The 20,383-nt window shown below is 41.8% G+C and overlaps 1 protein-coding gene across 3 annotated transcripts in view; it reads right to left on the bottom strand.

Moving 5' to 3' along the window:
* The window catches only part of AKAP6 (A-kinase anchoring protein 6), a 487,918-nt gene that overhangs the window by 7,723 nt on the left and 459,812 nt on the right, over window positions 1–20,383 (bottom strand). For all 3 annotated transcript variants that reach the window (XM_070427710.1, XM_070427731.1, XM_070427721.1), the window contains exon 13: window positions 278–3,696. In XM_070427710.1, the coding sequence (XP_070283811.1) occupies window positions 319–3,696 (3,378 nt within the window). In that variant the 3' untranslated portion in view covers window positions 278–318. The remainder of the gene's footprint in view (window positions 1–277; window positions 3,697–20,383) is intronic.

Below are 20,383 nucleotides of genomic sequence, written 5' to 3'. Positions count from 1 at the left end.
TCAAATTTTGTCTTCTTCTTGCCAGAATGATGTAACAAGTTAATGTCCCTAAAAATGTCATTTGTGACTGTTTGCCCCTCTTTGGCTTCACAGTTGCTTGCATTGTGGGGAGTATTTCTTCCACCTAAATGTCCTCTTCAGATAAATATCTGCCATGACCATTCTAACTTGTATTTTCTCCTATCATGGACTTGATGACTCAAACTCATTATATATATATGTATATATATGCTAAAATATATTAAATATGCATTAAAAACATGAGAACTATACATACCTTTCAATGAGATGATTTTCATGCTTGGAGAAGGTTACATTCTACCTATGCATATTTCTATGTCGTTCTTCATCAAGGTTTAGGAGATCTTCACAGGTTAAAGTTTTGGGGTTGGGAAGCAATGCAGCCTTGTCTTTGGACTGCTGTGCCTTTGAGGAGAGCCCTGGGACTCTCGAGTCGGCCGAGGCAGCCTGATGTTCTTCTGGCATCCCAGACTCGCCTGGGTTTTCTGAACATTCTTTTTCACCGCCCAGCCTTGGAGGAGTAGCTGACTGTGAGCTTTCTCCGCAGACATTGGAAGCTTGGGGTAAAATATCCACTTCCTTCCCAATGTCAGATCCTTTCTGAGGGGGAGGACATGCAAGAGCCACCATGTCTGCATCGTGGGCTGAGAGAGAAATGTCACTGCACCTAGGAGAGCCCGCTGCTGCTTGTGATGGCCCTGCAGCCTCCCTGTGACCTGCAGGCTCATCTGGAGGAGGGCCGGAGGCACAGGGCTCGTCTCCATCAGGGTCATCCTCAGCACAGGCCTCAAAGAAGCACTCAATGTCATCCCTGTCTTCCAGGCCAGAGTCAGTCATGTCCAGAGGCAAAGGAGTGTTGCTCTTCTCTTCTATGTAATTGGTGACCTCCCCACAGTCACTGTCATGCGATGAGAGAGATAAGTAGGAATAAAAGTCCCCTTTTCTCAGCTGGATGGGCCGGTGAGAATGTTCTAACACCTTCTCCTTGATCTGAGTTAATGAAGTAGGAGCGGCTGCCTCAGTTTCGGGTTGAGATTTACTTTTCAGGGCAGTGGAAGCCATGCCAATGATTTCCTTAACAAAGTCATGTACTGAACCATCCTCGGCATCTTTCGGATGGAAAACACCTGACTCACAGCCACAACAGGAAACGTGGTCACCAACAGAGGCATTTCCCTCTGTTTCATTTTGTTCGAGTTCTAGGCAGCAACCAGCAGATTTTCCAGCCAGACTTAGTGCACCATCACATGAGGATTGCAGTACCTCAGAGTCCTGTCTATTGGTGACTCTGCTTTCTGGAGGCAGTTCTGGGCAAGACTTCTCAGTGGGAGTAGAAGCAGCTGTTTGATTTTCAAAATGGTGGTGGTTTTGACATTTCTTTGGAAGATGTCTAACCGCCTGGGAGACAGATTCTCTTCCAGCAATGTTTGAATCGTCTGAGCTATCCATAGCTGCTTCGCACTTACCATGCTCACTCTCTGAAATCCTCTTCCTGGCTGAACCAAGATTCTCCGGTTCCTGTGAAATCTCATCAAGTTTGTCCTGCTGTCTCTCTGGAGTACTTTCGACATTGCCATTTTCCACGTCAGCCACATATGGATCTTTAGTGACTTTGAAAATATTTTTCTTATTTTCACCCTGTGTTCCTAACTCATGGGTGTGGGGTAAATTCTTACTGTTTCCATTATTTTCAGAGAGATGTTTTATGGAGCCGTTTAGAAGGGCCTTAATGCTGAGAGTGTCAGAGGAATTGGTCATCTCAGTACTACTTATATCCTTACCGCCCCTTATTTCGTCACTGGGATGACACCTTCTCTTATCTCTAGTCAAGGAAAGCTTTGGCCTAATCCAGGTGTGCAGCTCATTCTTTATATAGTCCAGCCCTGACATCAAGTTGCACTCTTCATAGATCTCATCGTCTGTTGCAATACTGGAGTCATCATCCTCATCTTTGAGGCACAGCTCTTCTTCTGTCAAGGTGAGGGTAGAGCTGGAGAGGAGGTCACTGTCATCTTCATCATCAGTGCAAGCAGAGGTGCAAGAGACGTTAACGATCATGCTGACATTGACGTCGCTTTCATCAGCCACTGAATGAGTCAGGCGCTTCCTGAATGATGCATTTGATTCTGGGATCTTGTTCTTGTGTAACACAATATCCTCTGAGCAAAGAGAGAGCTCATCACTGCTGCTAAGTTCTGTAAGAGATGCTGGCGAGTCTTCATTGATGGAAGATGCTATGTCCAGTGACAGCTGGCCAGTAAAAGACATCTTTTGGGAACTGCTTTGAAGAGTGATATCGGAAACACTCCGCTTTATCTTTTGCTCTGAGGGACTCTGGATATTCTCCAAACGATTCAGAAGATCTAATGTCCTTTTACTCAATTCTCCAACTGAGCCACTGCTCACGCTTATGTCCCCAGAGCTGTGACAGCTGAAAAGATCTTCATTGCTTTTATAGGATGTCAACCAACTTTCTAGAGAAGTGCTTCGCTGGAGGCTGTCACTGCCATTTTTAAAGATACCCAGTCCAAATAAATCACCCACTGGAGAAAGGGACTCAACAGATGAACTATGAGATAGAAGGGAGAGCTGTTTGGCATTCTGCATGCCAGTGAGTGTCTTCTCCATATCACCAGTTTTATATGAATTGTGATCCATTTCATGGGATGCACTTGCCAAAATCCTTTCATGGGGAGGTGTATCCGGTTGTAATTCTGTAGCTTGATGTTTAGATTTGCAGGACTTTTTATCAAAATAAAAGCCATGAAGCAGGGGATCCTCTACATATGCCTTTTCACTTTGTGACTGTTTCATTATCATTGGTAATTTGAGTTTTGAGCCTTGGAGGTATGAGTAATCATAAAATGTAAACACATCATGCTTTCCTTGTAATTCTTCTCCCAAACAATCAGGGGTATGTTTGGTAACACTGTTTAAATCTCCAGCTTTTCCATTTACACAACCCACTGGTGAAATGGATGACTGAGAGCCATTTGGAAGCTTAATGGCTTCCTCCTCATCTTTAAATTTTTGCTTTAACATGTTAATGGCATCTCCCATTTGTGGTTCCAGATGTTCAGGTTCAGGGTTACTAGGGGACCCATCTACCATATTGAACAAACACATTTCAGAGTTGGTAGTGGTGTCAGTGTCTCCTTCACTGACTATTCCACTCTCACTGCCTGAATTCTGGCTCATGTCTCCTCCGTGGCACGGGCAGGGCTTCACCAAATTGGAACCCCCTAGTAGATCTGGCAAAGATTTGGTGGATGAGAATGAGGAGTCTTTACTAAGACTCTTAGTCAAAACACTAGGCTGTGTCATGCTGGTGAGCATTGGATTGTTTTTCAGGAATGGCATGTGGTTGTCATCATAGAGTTCCACGTTGTGGAGGCTGTATACTTGGTAAATGTGGGGACTAGAAGGGGCAGTAATACTTGAGGCATACTGAGATCCCCCACGGTCACCTGCCTCTTCTTCATAGCCAGGGTCCTCACTACCTGTCTCTTCAGGTTTTGAGGCAGGCATGACAGGTTGGGGTTCTTGATTGAGGTCATTTGAGTCTTCATTCAAACTAATTAACTTGTTACTTATATCAGTTTCATCCCATTCCAGGGCATCCTCGCTGGTCCCAGTTAGGTCCATCAAGCCAGGATCAATCACATTCAGAGTCTCCTGTGTAGGGAGAGGAAGGGAAGAAGAATTAGGAAACATAAACATGAACATTTTATCCATTCAAAATCTCTTAGAAGAGTCACGAAAGAAATTTGCTCCAAGCATAGATTTGAAAGATAGCATAATTATCAGCTCTATTTCTCTCTGGAATAACATCCAAAATTATTGAAATAGGCTGTTCTATCAATAGTAATTTGTCACTGGAGGCAATAACATAGATTAAAATGTAAGATTATTATAGTCAAGTTGTAGTTTATGGAATTAACCATTCCCTATCGATTCTTCTTCATTTTTAACCTTGGATTGTGTGAGGATAAAACTGTTGGGTAAAAGAAGGTTAAAATGAGTAGAGCCTCTGATATGGCCTCAGAAGGCGTGCTCGCTCTGATGCTGTCTCAGTTCTGCAGCCACACAGGGTGCAGCCCTCTGGCCTCTGCTCCTGGGTTCTCCACTGGAAGCAGGTTTTGCCTGGGAAATAGAATCAAGTCGTAGCCACCTGTGGAGCCATTCATGTTCCAGAGGCTCTGGCGTGTCTTCCTCCCCGCCAACCTTCCCTTTCGGGGCAACACCTCCTTAGAATTTGGCCCTGCTCCCAATCAGACCTAAGATGAGCAACACTGGGCTGGTTTCCTCACCCCCATCTTCCTGGATCCTGAGTCTCGGGCACCAGGAATCCAGGGCAGTGCCTTAATCACAGTTCTCTCAGTCCTCTCTTCCCTGCCTCTCTCTCTGGCAGAGATTCTGCTTTGGTCCTTGTTGACTTGTTTCCCTATGTTCAGTCCCGTTCCTATTTCTTACAGACAGGAACCTCCCCCTCCAGCCCTCCTCCAGCCCTAGAATAACAACCACCTGGAGACTTTCCTGATTCCCAAGGATGCAGTTGCCCAGATTCTCTTATGCTGCTCTCTGCCTGCACAGCTGGACCCTGCATCTTGGCTTGGACTTCCTGGTTTTAACCCTGTTTAGGTAGAACCTGACACATTCTGGGACACAGTAGTCCCTGAACTGGCTCTTAGACTCTGTCCTGAAGCCATCACCATCCTCACTTTCTGTCCAGCTGTCTGGATTCATGCCAGAGCCAAGGGAGGTGAGACAGGTGCTTCAGGCCCTGACAGGTTCAATGACAGACAGAAACTCAAACAGAACTTGGCAGTTCAGCTTGTGCTTGCGCAGGTAGCCAGGCAGGTGAGCGTGGCTCTGGCACTGTGCGGAGAGGCCGAGGTGCTGATTTTGTTGCAGATCTGCATGGCCATGGGCAGGTTGCTAACCTATTATCTGAGCACCAGTCTCCACACATCACTTTTTAAAGGGGGCTGGCACCTTCTTTCAAGATATAGTTCTGAGCACCAAATGAGCTACTGCATGTGAAGGGCTGAGGGGGAGTCAGTACAGGTAGTTATAATTCTCAGTGCGCACACACTTGCTCTGGAGTGGCCTTGAGTCAATTCATAAAGGGTACTCCCTGCCTACCTCCTTCTCTCCTCCTCATGCTCCTTTCCATTTGCTCTTAAAACCACAGGGGATTCATGACAGGGTAGGTCAGTGGTCGGCAAACCACGGCTCACGAGCCACATGCGGCTCTTTGGCCCCTTGAGTGTGGCTCTTCCACAAAATACCACATGTGGGCGCGCACGTACAGTGCGATTGAAACTTCGTGGCCCATGCGCAGAAGTCGGTTTTCGGCCTGGGCGAGTCTATTTTGAAGAAGTGGCGTTAGAAGAAGTGGGGGGTGTAGGTCCGTCTGGCCGTCTGGCTGGTGACAGGAGACGCGGGATGGGGGGGGGGGAGGCCACGGGATAAGCAGCGCGGGGGGGACACACCAAATATCAATAGTACTTAAACTATGTAGGTAGGTTAATAACAGTGTACCTACCTATATAGTTTAAGTTTAAAAAATTTGGCTCTCAAAAGAAATGTCAATCGCTGTACTATTGATATTTGGCTCTGTTGACTAATGAGTTATCCGACCACTGGGGTAGGTAAAGGGAGGTGTCAGGCAGTATAACAGGTCAGCATATTTGCATTACAATTCAGATTTACTCTACCAACCTGGTTGAAAAAAATGGGCCGAATGCTCTGCTCCTCAGAGTGGGAAAAGGCCTCACAGCAAAACATTAGCAGATCTTTCCTAAGTCCTCAATCCTCTTGAAACTAATAGTTAGGGGATACCACACAGACACATGAAGTATAAAACACCCATTAGCACTTTATTATACTGGATATGTAAGAGATTATCTGTATAGCCTACTTAAGTTTAAAAGAGTCCAGTTACAAAGTAAACATTAATTAAGGGATATTTTTAAATTTTATTACAGAAATCTTTCCCGCTGCCAATGCTACAGCAGTTAATCTAGCCCACCGCACTCATCACACTCACTTAGGTATGGAGTCCATTCGCTGTGATGAATTTTTATTAGAATTTCTGTTTATTCTTCGCTTGCTGATAACGGCAATACTAATGACTGGCTAGGATGGCTAATGAATGTTAAAATCTTCAGCTGCAGGAACAATCAATCAGTCTAATCAAATAGTATATTAATTTCAAATACTATCTTGGCTGACACTATACTCTGAGAGTGCTAATAAATAACTGAACTAGTCTTTCAAAGGAGCTCTCCTTGTAAGTCTCTGGTTGACTCGAAGGAACATTTAGCAGCACAGATTTTCCATGCGAGTCCCACACCCAGGGGGCTCACACGGCTGCAGGAATTGTGCCACCTGGACGCGTGCCAGGAGCTCAGCCCAAGTGGTGCTGGAGACTCGGACTCATCTTCCATGACACAGTCATTTTCTGACAAATGCTGCCTTATTGGCTTTACAAATGCAAACCTAAGAAAGTATAAAACTTACAGCAGTGCCTAAAAGAACAAGTCCTTTGTTCAATAAAGTGATTGGAGTGGAAAATTTTCACAGAAAATAATTAAACTTTTGGATATAATATTTTCTTTTCCCGTTCTTAATTTTCTTCTATAAATCTCATAAATTTACTATAATTTCTGAATTTTTTTTGTATGTCAATTCCAGTGATATCTGACAAGCTCTGTTCATAAATCGTTCACTTTAGACTTTAAACTTTCCATATTAAAAAAGCACTACTCACTCTGCTCTCATTCATTCTTTTCTCTTGTGGATTAAATTATGTCAACATTTTCAATAAAGATCTCCATTTCCTCAAGATTTAATCCTCAAACATAAAACATACCCTGGGGGCAAAACCATGGGGAATGTTTCCAAGAGGAAAGACATTAGAATATTTATATAACTAAAAAGTTGTATTTGAAAAAGGGACATATGAATCGAGTACTATAACTGGTAGGAAAATTATTTAGTTAAATGTTCTCTTTGAAGCTAGCCCAAACACAGTCAATAATGTTCAAGTTAATTAAGCATTTGTGTTATTTTTCTAGAGGAATTGTCTGATACTTAAACACACATACATACACACACACACACACACACACACACACACACACGTGTGTTCCTATCTTGGTAAAGTGATAAATCAAAATTGGATGAGCTGGGGAGCTGTGCAGTCAGGCTGCCTGGGTTCCCAAGGAATGGGGGGTGGAGTGAGGGTAACTCACCTCCCTTTTCTTATCCCCACATAGAAAAAAAAATGGATGTAGACAAAATCTGAGAATATCTGACTGAATCCAAAAGACTGGTAAGGTAAGTAGTACATGCAGTTTCAATATAGAGTCTGCAATTCCAGAGGTAATTCTGAATTAAATTAATTTGTGCAAGGGTCTTTCATTCATAACCTTGTTTCACTGGTGCAGAATTTTGGCCTAGCCCAAGGGCTTTATATAAGTAATTACACACACACACACACACACACACACTCACAGATCTGCTCAAGAAATGACTAGAATTATTCTTGGAAGCAGGTTATTTATATTAGCACAATATATACTAAAGAAAGTAACTAAAAGTGGCTGGAGAAATGATGATGACGAAGAAGAAGAAGAAGAGGAGGAGGACAAGGAGGAAAGAATCAAGATTCCAACTGCAGCAAGTAATACATATCCAAATTAACTTCCTTCTGTACTTGTATGTTTTTAATTGAGTTAGGTCTCCCAGGATTGCATTTCTAGTATTTTCTTAAAATTTTAGGTTAAAAGGTGAACTTTTATAAGAGACTAGAGGCCCAGTGCACAAAAATTTGTGCACTCAGGGGGAGGGGGGGGGGGGTCCTCAGCCCGGCCTGTGCCCTCTCGCAGTCTGGGACCCCTCGGGAGATAACGACCTGCTGGCTTAGGCCCGCTCCCGGGTGGTAGAGGGCAGCCCCTGGTCGGGCTCAGAGCAGGGCCGATTGGGGAGTTGGGGCGCGGCCCCCTGTCATGCACAGAGCAGGGCGGATTGGGAGGTTGCGATGCCACCCTCAGTCACGCTCAGGGTAGGGCCGATTGGGGGATTGGGGCACTGCCCCCTGTCACACTCAAGGCAGGGTCGATGGGGAGGTTGCAGCACCACCCCCTGTCACACACAGAGCAGGGCCCATCAGGGGTGTTGGGGTTCCGTACCCTGTCACACACAGAGCAGGGCCGATCAGGGGGTTGAGGAGCTCCCCCCTGTCACTCACAGAGTAGGGCCGATAGGGGAGTTGGGGCACCGCCCCCTGCCACACACAGAGCAGGGCGGATCAGGGGGTTGGGGCGCCGCACCCTGTCACACTCAGGGTAGGGCCGATGGGGAGATTATGGCTCTACCCTGTCACACACAGAGCAGGGCCCATGGGGGGGGGGGGCACCGCACCCTGTCACACACAGAGCAGGGCCGATCAGGGGGTTGGGGAGCTCCCCCCTATCAGGCACAGAGCAGGGCTGATCAGGGGGTTGGGGTGCCTTCCCCTATCACGAACAGAGCAGGGCAGATAGGGAGGTTGTGGCCCTGCCCCCTGTCACACACAGAGCCGCAGGGTGATCAGGGGGTTTGGGCGCTGCCCCCTGTCACGCTGATCCCAGTGCTGGGAGGCATATTACCCTTTTACTATATAGGATAGAGGCCTGGTGCACGGGTGGGGGCAGGGTTGGTTTGCCCTGAAGGGTGTGCTGGATCAGGGTGGGGGTCCCCACTGGGGTGCCTGGCCAGCCTGGATGAGGGGATGATGGCTGTTTGCAGCTGGTCACACCCCCTTCAGGGTGGGGGTCCCCACTGGGGTGCCTGGCCAGTCTGGGTGAGGGGCTGGGGGCTGTTTTCAGGCTGGCGGGTGACTGAAGCTCCCAACCTGTCCTTTTTTTCTTTTTTTTTTTTATTCTGGGCCAGCTTTACCTCTGAGGCTTGGCTCCAACTCTTAGGCCTCGGCTGCTGAAAGCAGGTATCTGGTTTGTTTGGGTTCTATAATTGAAACACTGTTTCAACTCCAGCTCTGAGATCCCAGCTGGCTGAAAGCAGGTTTCTGGGGTTTTGTTTAGCTTCTATATTTGTAACAATGTTTCAAACTGCAAGCTCAGAGGCCGGCAGCGGCAGGCGGGGAATGTTGGAGTCCTCCTTCACTGAAGCAAGCAAGCCTCATGTTCGCTTCAAGCTGCCTGGCTGCCGGCCGCCATCTTGGCTGGCAGTTAATTTGCATATCGCCCTGATTAGCCAATGGGAAGGGTAGTGGTGTGACACCAATTTGCATGTTTCTCTTTTATTAGTGTAGATAAAACATACATTGGCAGCTAAACAGTGGAGATGAAGGAAGCTGGCATTCTATAAAACAACTCAACTGAGATTTGATACAACTACATCCAGATTCCTTTAATTTTCTTTAAAAAGTTGCATCTTTTGAAAATCTAAAGAATCACAAAATGAGCAGGATGTTCTTTTTGTGACTCCACTCAAATGTTTGGTGCTCAGAATGAAAGAACCATAGGAGGACTTGCAATTTGCATTCCTGTTTATTCTAAATCCAGGAGTTTATTGAGTAATATCACTTGCAAAGCTCTGGGAGAAGAGATTTATCTGTAGAAAAGCAGAATACAACAAAAACACATAATAATAATAAAAACATAAACAGTTTGAATGTAACTGAATAAAGATATGTATAGTTACCCTAAGGAATAAAGCAGACCCACAGTTAGAGGGGGCGAAGAGCAGGAGGGAGAAAATCATGTATATATCAAAGTCAGGAAATCAATGGGAATGAGGGGAGATTCCAACCTTCGTATATTCACTCTAATTTTTTGATGCAATATTTTCCCTAGCACCCACCTCCAAACCTAAAACCAAAGTGCCTGAATATTAGATGCATACTTACTTTCCTAAATTAGACTTACGTAGAAATTTAAAAAACCAAACAACCCATCAACAACCATAACAACCAGCTGGTTTTCAGAAAATGGAAATATAACTTTTATGAAAATTTTGAGTTTATATTACTCTGCCTCTTGTTGAGCAAAGAATTGACTCAGATTTAGCAAGAAAAAAATATATAGGTTAAAAAATAAATAGGGTAAAGAGCAATGATCACTACCAACTATTTGGGAATTTGGGCCCAAAACGCAAACAGATCTGGGTTTGAATCCTGGATCCCCCCTCTCACATGCTAGCTCTGTGATCCTGGACAAGTTATTTACCATCTACTAGTATATGTTTCAGTTCCATCTAATCACAGGACATTGTGTCTACCAGAGACCGTTGGGAGCTTTAAATTAGAAAATGTTTGTAAAGTCCTGTGAGGAGGGCCTGGCACCCAGCAGGGGTATGATGGCTGGCAGCTATCAGCATATATTTCCTGTGCTGAAGTGAGAGGACGATGGTACAATAGTATGGCTAACAGTTAGATAACCGTAACAATGTTTGCATTACAACTGTTGGTTGGTTGACTAATCTCTTTCATACCCTTACTTTCTCCCATTGTACTACAAGTGGGGTGTAGGTTTGTCTTTGCCTGTTTTGACTCGGCTTATCCCTCAGGAATAACCAGATGAGAAAGGACACCTGCCCAGTCCTCAGGAAGGCCCATGGCACAAGGCCTTTCTATTTCCTGAAAATAATCTTTTTTTTTTAAAGGCAAGTCTATTACCTGTGAAATTCTATCACAACGGACTCATTACAGAAAATACTGCTCACTACCTATCAGATTGATAATAATGTTAAAATTACTTGTATCCACCCAGAAAACCCTTTAAAAGTCTATCTCACATCAATGATCAAAAATTCTTCCAATGAACGCTCTTTTTCAATAATGAAGCTGATCAGAAACTCAAAACAGACTAAATCCCAAGTTATCTCACAAATATCACTAAAATGATTACCAATGAGGACATATTTCCTAGTCTTGATTACACAGATATTTCTGAAATAGTCAAAAATAAAAAATCCATGAGATGTTATGTGAAGGCAGCTTGAAACCACATACCCCCAAACCTGCATTCTGACGCATATGCCTGCTAGCCCCAACCCCCTTTCAGCTTGTGTCCTAGCTAGCCTTGCAAAACCTGTTTCCCTGAATGCTTATCTTAACAGGAGCTGTAAACCATACACAGCCCCACAACTGGGTCTGACTGCCAGCGCCAGATAGGGTCTTGGTCGCTGTCTCACTTCCCCTCTTACTACCATTACAAGGGCTGCAAAAGCTTGTGAAAAGTCCAGAATCCTGGTCCATATTTGGAAGACAAAGAAACTAAGGGGATAAAAGGGAAACTCCCTCCACCCCCCCACTACCCCCCCCGCGCCCCCCCTTCCTCCCCGCCCTGCATTCAGTGCTCAGATTTGGGAAACTGATTCCCCTGAGTCATAGCACTGGTGCCCCTGCAATTAAAGTGCATTTCCTGATCTTCCCAGTGCCTGGCTTTTTTATTTTTTTATTTTTTGTATTCCTGCCATCTGGTAACTTCTATAACAATTTTAAAGGTAAGTCTTACAATAGCAAAAATTGCCTTAATTCTCAACAGGGACCAGAGACAAAAGAGAGTCATATTGGGAAGTAGGGGTTTTCCTCCCAGATCTATACTCCACGGGGCCCTTTCTGTCCTATCTCCAATAGAGCTCAGCACCTAAAATAGTGTCTGGCAGAAAGAATGTTCTCAACAAATCTGAACTGGGTAAATTGAAGGAATACAGAGCGTTCATGGTCTTGTGAGCTGTTGGAGAAATCTGGGGAAGGCCTGGAGGTTAAACTCTGCCATAGCAAAGCCACCCAGAGAATTTCTGACTTTCTAGCTGGTGCTACCTCTCAATTATAACAGATAGTAGCCTCAGAAACATCACTCAGTGAAAGAAGCCAGACACACAAAAAAAATCATATACAGTTGACTTTTGAACAGCCAAAAATCATATGACATTTTACTCCCCCCAAACTTTACTAATAACCTACTATTGATAGGAGGCCTTAATAATAACATATAGAGTGAATTAACACTATATATATATATATATATATATATATATATATCTGTATTCTTAAAATAAAGTAAGCTAGAGAAAAGAAAACATTATTAAGAAATTATAAGAAAGGAAAAATACATTTATAGTATTTACTGAAAAAAATCCATGTATAGGTAGACCCATGCAGTTCAAATATGTGTATTTAAGAGTCAACCTTATTGTATGGTTCCATTTATATAAAATATCCAGACTAGATAAATTCACAGAGACAGAATGAAAATTGGTGGTCACAGGGGCTTGGGGAAGGGAGAGTAGGAAAAAAATTGCTTAATAGGTGTGGAGTTTCCTTTTGGAGTGATAAAATTGTTTTCACACTACATAGAAGTGATAGTTTTACAACATTGTAAATGTACTAAATGCCACTAAATTGCTCACTTTAAAATGATTAATTTTATGTTATGTTAATTTCATATCAATTAAAAAAGAATACACCAGGTTAACAGGAGTCCTCAGTCCTGCTGAGTTTCAGAGCTTGTAACACCATCAAACATCTATTGGAAACCTTGCTTAATAAAAATATTACAACAGATAACATTTCTAAATTTATTTATATTATTTTGCATATATTATCAATAAAGATAATTTTTTTATTACAGGCTTCTTTGTTTGGTCTGAATGCATGCTCACATTCTCAGAAATGCTAAAGAAAAGCATATTTCTTCTCTTAGTTCAACTTCATTCATTTTGATGCAATGGTCTCTTCTAAGGAGAAACAAGGAGTGTGATTAATAGAACCCTTTTTGCTGAACCCTCTGATAGGATCACCAGTGTGACTTTCTGATAGCCCAATCCAATTGAGTCTATTTTGGGTTTTTGAGTTGTTAATCCTCACCTGAGGATATTTTTTCCCTTGACGTTTTAGAGAAAGTATAAGGAAGATGTAGAGACACAGAGAGAAACATCGATGTGAGTGAGACATATCGATTGGTTGCCTCCCATAAAAGCTGGACAAGGGCTAGGAACTAAGCCTGCAACCAAGGTATGTGCCCTTGACAAGACTCAAACCCAGGACCCTTCAGTCTGTGGGCCGACACTCTATCCATTGAGCTAAACCAACTAGTTCTACTTTGGTCTTATTTTACTTGACTCATCTGTAGCATTTAAGTCCATTTTTCTTGACATTTTCTCTGACTTTGATTACCTTGATTCCAAGCCTCCTTATGGGATCCATTTCAGCTGACTGTTCAGTGACAGGATGTCCCACAGTTTTGCTTTGCCTCTCCTCATCCTACAGACTTTCCTGCCCTGAGTTTAGCCACATGAGGTCTAATTGTCTATTATTTTGAAGGGTATGTAGGCAACACAGAGGGAAGAAAGAAATTCAGAGAAAGTGTTCAGGAAGGGGAACATTGCAAGAAGAGGGAACAGTAAAAAGAAATGGTCAATGGGATAGAGCCTTGTGGGTGCCTTCCAAGGAGGGCTGAGCAACCGGCAAAGGTAAGAGGAAAACCCAGGTAGAACTACTGGTATAATATTCTGGAAGCTGAGAGAAGGAAACCTTTAAGTGGTGGGTGGTTCAGAGTGTTGTAGTCAGAGAAGATAAGAAGAATGAGAGGTGAGGGAAAGCCACTAAATTAGCAAGAATCATCATTTGTAACCATAGAGAGGGCAGTCCTAGAGAGGCTGGCGGGTAAGGAAACCAGCACAGGACATGCTAGAGAGTAGCCTGAAGAAATCAGGTTCCACAGTAAAGAGGCTGTTGACATTGGGTGCCTGTTCCTCTCAGGTGCTTTTCACCACCTTCCTTATCCTCTAGCGCCAGTTTTGGAAGGAGAACAGGAGTGGAGGAACTGTGGGAGCCACAGAATCTATAGGAAACTCTTCAATTGTTCTAACACCTCTGCCCTCAACTCCAGACACTGCAGTCCATTCTGACTCTGTATCTATTTAAAACCAAAATAAAATAAAACAATTTTTAGTACTTTTAAATTTGATTTTGTGTGTATGCCAACAACTTTAAGGCTCTATAAAGAGGGTGATTGTGAAGCTGTAAGAAGGAATTCTGTAGAAGAAAGGATACATAAAATATAAGCCCTTCTTTCTCCCCTCACTATAATTTCAGTTTCACTAGAAGTTCTGACCCAAAGAAGTCAGATATTTTGATTAAGAGCTAATATGTTTGGGACAATAAATTAAATACATTTAGATCCTGTCATAGTTTCTAAATAACTCTTAGGTGTATTCACCTCCTTGTTTGCCATATTAAAGCTAGGTGGCAACAGATGAATGCCTCCTGTCAAGCTATGTTTTCCTTAAACAAGTTAATTATTGTACACATCATTATTTGTCTTTCTTAAGCATCCACCATGGGAAAAGTTACTTTCTCACCCAACTCTGAATGTTTTACTAGAAGTAACTAGAAAAATACTCTACTTCCATTGGTGAACAAATTATTTTATCTTGACCACTGCTTTATATGCAAACATATTGAAATTTATATTATACTCAGAATAGACCGAATAGGAAAATTGGTTTATTTTTCTCATCTTAGTCACTATTCTGTTTCCCTGAAATTTTCCCTCATAGATTCGAAATACATAACCTTAGTATTATTTAGAATGAATTGTTTAAAAAAAAAACTTTGGAAGAGATTTTAAACAAACGTAATTTCTTTATCTGACCTCTTCATTATTTTGTAGAACTGAAACAAAAAAAAAGTACAAAAAATAACCTCAATAAAGATGTAAAAGCCCAATGGAAATAAAATGGTGGCATTTTCTGCATTCTACCACATGGTAAACCTATTTAGATGACATGAACAGACCCATATGCCGAGTTACATAAATAATTTTCCCCCTAATGATAACAGCTGGCCCCATTTTTCTGGCATTATTCTAGCTGTTTGGTGTTTGCCTTTTGACTGTCAGGAGTTGACATAACATTTAAATTTTGTGCCTCAGGATGTAATTTTTGCCTCATCTTTGCCAGGGGGGAAAGTACACTACTGTCCCTGCTTTATGATAAGACTCTTCCATTAATAAAAACCTATCATTTTAAAACCTACACACTATAGAGGAGGTGAACAGTCCCATAAACAAGTGAAGTTTACTAACACATAGGCTACTCTGTGACATAGACATGGGTTCCCAATTTTCAGACAGAATTTTATGAACACAAGATTTGTGGCATGATCCTGAGGTAGCCTCATGCCCAGGGGGAGCTTTGCCAGCAAGCTGAGGTCTGCCTGCCAAGCCCAGCATCCTGTAACAGACTTCACCATATTCCGGATCCATGCCCTTCACACAGTACTTGTTATTTGGGAGAATTGTGCATCTTTTCACTTTCAACAAGGTACACATTAAAAGCCAACATTATGTTCTTATGTTTGGTCCTCTCAGATAATGGGGATTTTGGTTTTTAATTCTAAGAATCTGATTATAACTCACCATTCCAACAAAAAAATAAATAAATAGATATTGGCCAACTTGGATAAGCAAATTAAGAATCACCCAAAATGGCAGGTATCACTTCAATCTCTTTTCCATCTTATCTATGCCACTCAAACAAACTTGTCTCACTTTTCTCAGTTTATCGTCTGATTGACACAAGGTTTAAGATGATTAGCAGGGAGATCAGCTATGATTTGTTTTCTTAAGATGACTTAGCCCTTGTTTCTACATCTGATTTTATTTAGTTTGATTTGCATTTTTGTCTTAATAACCTTCTTTAAATGATAACTACTTTTAGACTTAGGGAGGACTGGTAAGTCTCAAAATTTTGATCACATCTCCCTTGAGCTGTCACTGCTGTCTCCATAAAAATAACTGGCAAATATACTTGCTGGTAAGTTACTTGAAATTTCAGGATTATTTCCTAGAAGGCAATAAATGTCTTTGAAGTAAGTTTCCAAGAGATTTTATACTTCTGATTCCTAGAGTCCTTAGACGTGTTAAAAATGTAGAATCCCTGGGGGGGAGGTTCTTTATGAGATCTCAAGGGAAAACACGAAGGATCCTGAGATCCCATTAGATTTAGCACCTCAGTCTTGACTGGAATAGAAGCTCTGTGGTCCTGGGCTCTCATGAAGGGGCCTCTTAATTGTTTTAAATGTCAGGACCTTAAAACAATCTAAGGTTCCCAAATCAAAGAAATATAAAGTACATTCTAGAAGATTTCGAGCTCAAAATGTGAATTCGTTTTAAATTTTAAAAAGCAATATTAGAACCTGAGAATCACCTAATCCTTTAAAATCCTTTTGCAAAGTAAACTAACCAAAAATAACTAGGAACACCAAACTATTTAGATATGGGTCCGTGTGCCGGCAACCAAGAGAATATGCTGTTTATAGTCCAGGGAAGCAGGACATTGCCTGGCCAGCAGAGCTAGTAACTTGGGCCAAACCTGCTGAATTTCCTACGCCAGGCACTAGACACTGGCAGCGTGTGACTCACCTCGGCTTTTCTTACAGTCAGTGCAGAGTGTAGCATAGTGTGATTACATACAGCTCGGCTGCTTCTTTTTCTTAACGAACAGCAATAATCCGGGAAATAAAATGCCAAGTGACCTCACCTCCTACCAATCAACAGGATTTTTCAAGCCCACTCCTTGTGCAACATTCTCCATCCCCGCTGCTGTTCGGGAGCGTGAGGAATACTTGGGTAAATAGAGATCCCTTATGCTTGTCTGCAGATAGGTTCCAAACCCAGGCAACAAAGCCTTCATTTTTTTTTCTTCAAAATTAAAGTCCCCCCTCCCACCAGATTAATCATTTTTCCTCATTATTCAGTAAAATCACTAGATGAGCTGTGACTCCATAAACTTTAGGAACTCATTTATTATGTTGACTGATCAGACTTGTGTTTATTTACACAGGGCACCCATAAAACTCAGCTTTCATTAGTGCTGGGGAGGAAGGGTCCCTCCCCTCGCTGGGAAGGTGAGGCTGGAGAAGATAATTAACCATGAAACAATAAGGAGGCTTGCTGGGTAAGCAGCAGTGTGAAAACAGTTACTCCTCACAAAAGAGGGGAAATTAGCTTGCTGGATAAAAAAGGAAGTGTCAGATTGAAGACTGAAAGGCCTGCCAACAGAAGTAGATAGCTCTATGCATCATTAATGAAATTTTTTAACACTTAAACGCCACAGCTGTCCACATTTAAATACATGTAAATGCCATGTGTTTCCAGAGATGAATATGCATGTTAAAATATTTCTTTTCCTCTTAAACTTCTAGATTGTGTCTTTCATTTCACCTACTTTCTTTGCAAGGGAAAAAAAAAACAACGCACCAGCTTTCTCAGGATTGTGTCCTCATTTCCAACACCCTGGTACACCCAGCATCCTGGAGATGGGCAGCCTGCTCATTATATTTTAACAAACACAGTATTTTGCATTCATAATACCGATATTTTAGTAAACAGAAAGTTTGTTTTGATTTTGCTGCTTCACAGAGTGAAGACTTACGATGTGCACTTCCTTTCAAAACTTCCTCCTGGAGCAGGAGTGCTCCCTGAAGCAGCCCCATTTTGGCAGAAATTCAGTTCTGTGCAGTGCCAAAGGAAACAGAATAAACAAACACTGCTCCATGCAGCTGGCGGGGTGATTTACATATTACTGCGCACCAAACATGAAGACCTGAATATGGATTAGAGCTACGGTGATGACACAAATGTCATATAGACAAAGAGAAACAAAATCCAACACATCGTTGTTTATTTTACCACTGCTACCGTACGAGTGCCACTCAGAAAGGAAAAAGAAGGGAGGAATTGCTTTTTTGAAAATTGGAATTGCTTATTTGAAGTGCGTTCTTTCAGAATGTAAAACAAGAAAAAAAGAGAGCAAACTGGCACAGGCTATTTTTGGGTCCCCTAATATTCTGTGCTGTTGTCTAGTGAATTAAACTAATTTTAATGTGCATCAACTTGGATGAGGTGAGTTAGTGACCTCACAGAAATAACTAATATACAAGACACCTGAATTCCTAACTAGCCCTTTCTAACTCATTGATAATTTCAGCTGAGAATTTACCATGAATGGGACCCTTATAAGGGAGGTCCAGCAGGCCATCTGACCCCATGAAAGCTCCATTAGGAAACATCTCCCAGTGGCAGAGCTTGCCTAGAGTCCTTAGCTAACTTATCCTCTTTCCTTATTCCTGCACATGCTAATTGCCAAAAATCGATTGACCTTTCTTGTCCAAAGGTAGATGCAATGGTATCTTGGGGAGGATCGGACATATTTCTGAGTATTTATTGCTGTAACTCCTTTTCTAGTCTTTGGGGATGACAAGAGCTATATGAAAAGCTAAGAAAGTAACACTTAGCAAATGATGATGGTGATAGGAGAGACTGCAAGATATTTTATCTTCCACCAAATCAAAAATTATTTATTCTGCCTTGGACAAGTTTGGCTTTTCTTTACATGCAAAAATAAGTACTGTTGATTGGTACGAAGCAATGGTTAATGGGATAGAGCAATGTGGGTGCCTTCAAAGGAGGGCTGAGCAACCAGCAAAGGTAACAGAGGAAAACCCAGGTAGAACTACTGGTATAATATTCTGGAAGCTGAGAGAAGGAAACTTTTAAGTGGTGGATGGTTAAGAGTGTCATAGTCAGAGAAGATAAGAAGAATGAGAGGTGAGGGAAAGCCACTGAGTTAGCAAGAAGAATCATTTGTAACCACAGAGCGGGCAAGTCCTAAAGAAGCTGGTGGGTAAGGAAACCAGCACAGGACATGCTAGGGAGTAGCTTGAAGAAACCAAGTTCCACAGTAAAGTGGCTGTTGACATTGGGTGCCTGTTCCTCTCAGGTGCTATTCACCACCTTCCTTATCCTCTAGCACCAGTTTTGGAAGGAGAACAGGAGTGGAGGAACTGTGGGGGCCACAGAATCTATAGGAAACTCTTCAATTGTTCTAACACCTCTGCCCTCAACTCCAGACACTGTAGCCCATCCTGACTATCTATTTAAAACCAAAATAAAATAATTTTAGTACTTTTAAATTTGATTTTGTGTATGTGCCAACAACTTTAAGGTTCTATAAATGGAATTATCTTGGGAGCTTCTAGCACTTAATTTTTATAATTGTCATTATGCCTACTCTTGCATAAGTATAAAAACAAAGGAAGAAATCAAGGCCATATGGGAGAATCTAGTTAGTTCGATATCATTAAAGTTTAATAGTCAAGGCATGTTCCTTACAATGAAGAAACAAACTATTTGCAAAAGATCAAGGGAGTTGGAGTTATTTTACCAGGTGAGGAGAAGTCTATATAGGGACTTATTTTCTATAGCATTTGTAAAGTTATGATGACTGGGATAATGAAAGAGTTCTCTGTTTCCACAACTTCAAACTCAAAAAAATGAAATTACAGTGCAGCAAGACAAGTAGATGAGATACACTAGAAATCTTTATTATTAAAAGGGCAACTAAACATTCTCATAGACCCCCATGAAAGTTTATAAAAAAATCTATCCCTAGACTTTTTTAAAAACAGAGGGGACAGTGGGTTCAGGATAATCCTACACACCACTATTAAACCAAGTTTCCTAAAATAAATCCTTTCATTGTATTATTCCTCTCATTAAACAAAACAAACAATAAAAGCAACTTTCAGTGGCTATTTTCTCTTCTATATTATTCTGACTTTTAAGGCATTCTATAATCTAGTAACATAAAAATGACAGAAATTTAATTGAATGCTCCCCCAAAGCTGACCTTCACTATAGTAACTGCTTCATGAATATTCCCTGCTCACTTAGGTCACCATGCCTCTGTTCACAGTAGGAAATATATATATATGCATATATATGTGTGTATATATAATATATATGATTTTTTATTTTTAGGAAGCTGGGGAGAGAGAGAGAGAGAGAAGAAAAACAGAGAGAGAGAGAGAGAGAGAGAGAGAGAGAGAGAGAGAGAGAAACCTTGATTGGCTTCATCCTGCATGCTCCCTGCCAGGGATCAAGCCTATACCTGGGGATATGCCCTGACTGGGAATTGAACCAGCAACCTTTGGGTATATAGGATTATGTCAAACCAATTGAGCCAACTGGCCAAGGCTCAATAAATATTTTTTGAATGAATAAATGCATTTGGTGTCTATTGACTTCACCAAAAGTCTCAAAATTCTATCTTAAATTCCTCTATAAATATTTCTCTGAATAATTAGCCCTCAGTGATTTCCCTCTCATTTGATTATTACAATAGCGATGGAACTACACAATGTAGTATTTACGTTTGTTGATTGATTAGTTCATTAATTCATTCATTCCTTATTTACTACATCATTCTGCCCAGGACTTGGTCAGACATAAAGGTAAATTGAGCGCAGACTCACCTCTCAACTCTCTTGCAGCTTTTTATTTAG

This window comes from Myotis yumanensis, unplaced genomic scaffold, assembly GCF_028538775.1.
Source record: "Myotis yumanensis isolate MYYU_CA2020_CCGP unplaced genomic scaffold, mMyoYum1.0.hap1 SCAF_1, whole genome shotgun sequence".
NCBI classification, from domain to species: domain Eukaryota; kingdom Metazoa; phylum Chordata; class Mammalia; order Chiroptera; family Vespertilionidae; genus Myotis; species Myotis yumanensis.
The sequence above is the reverse complement of the archived record's forward strand: the minus strand, read 5'-3'. Positions and strand labels throughout refer to the sequence as shown.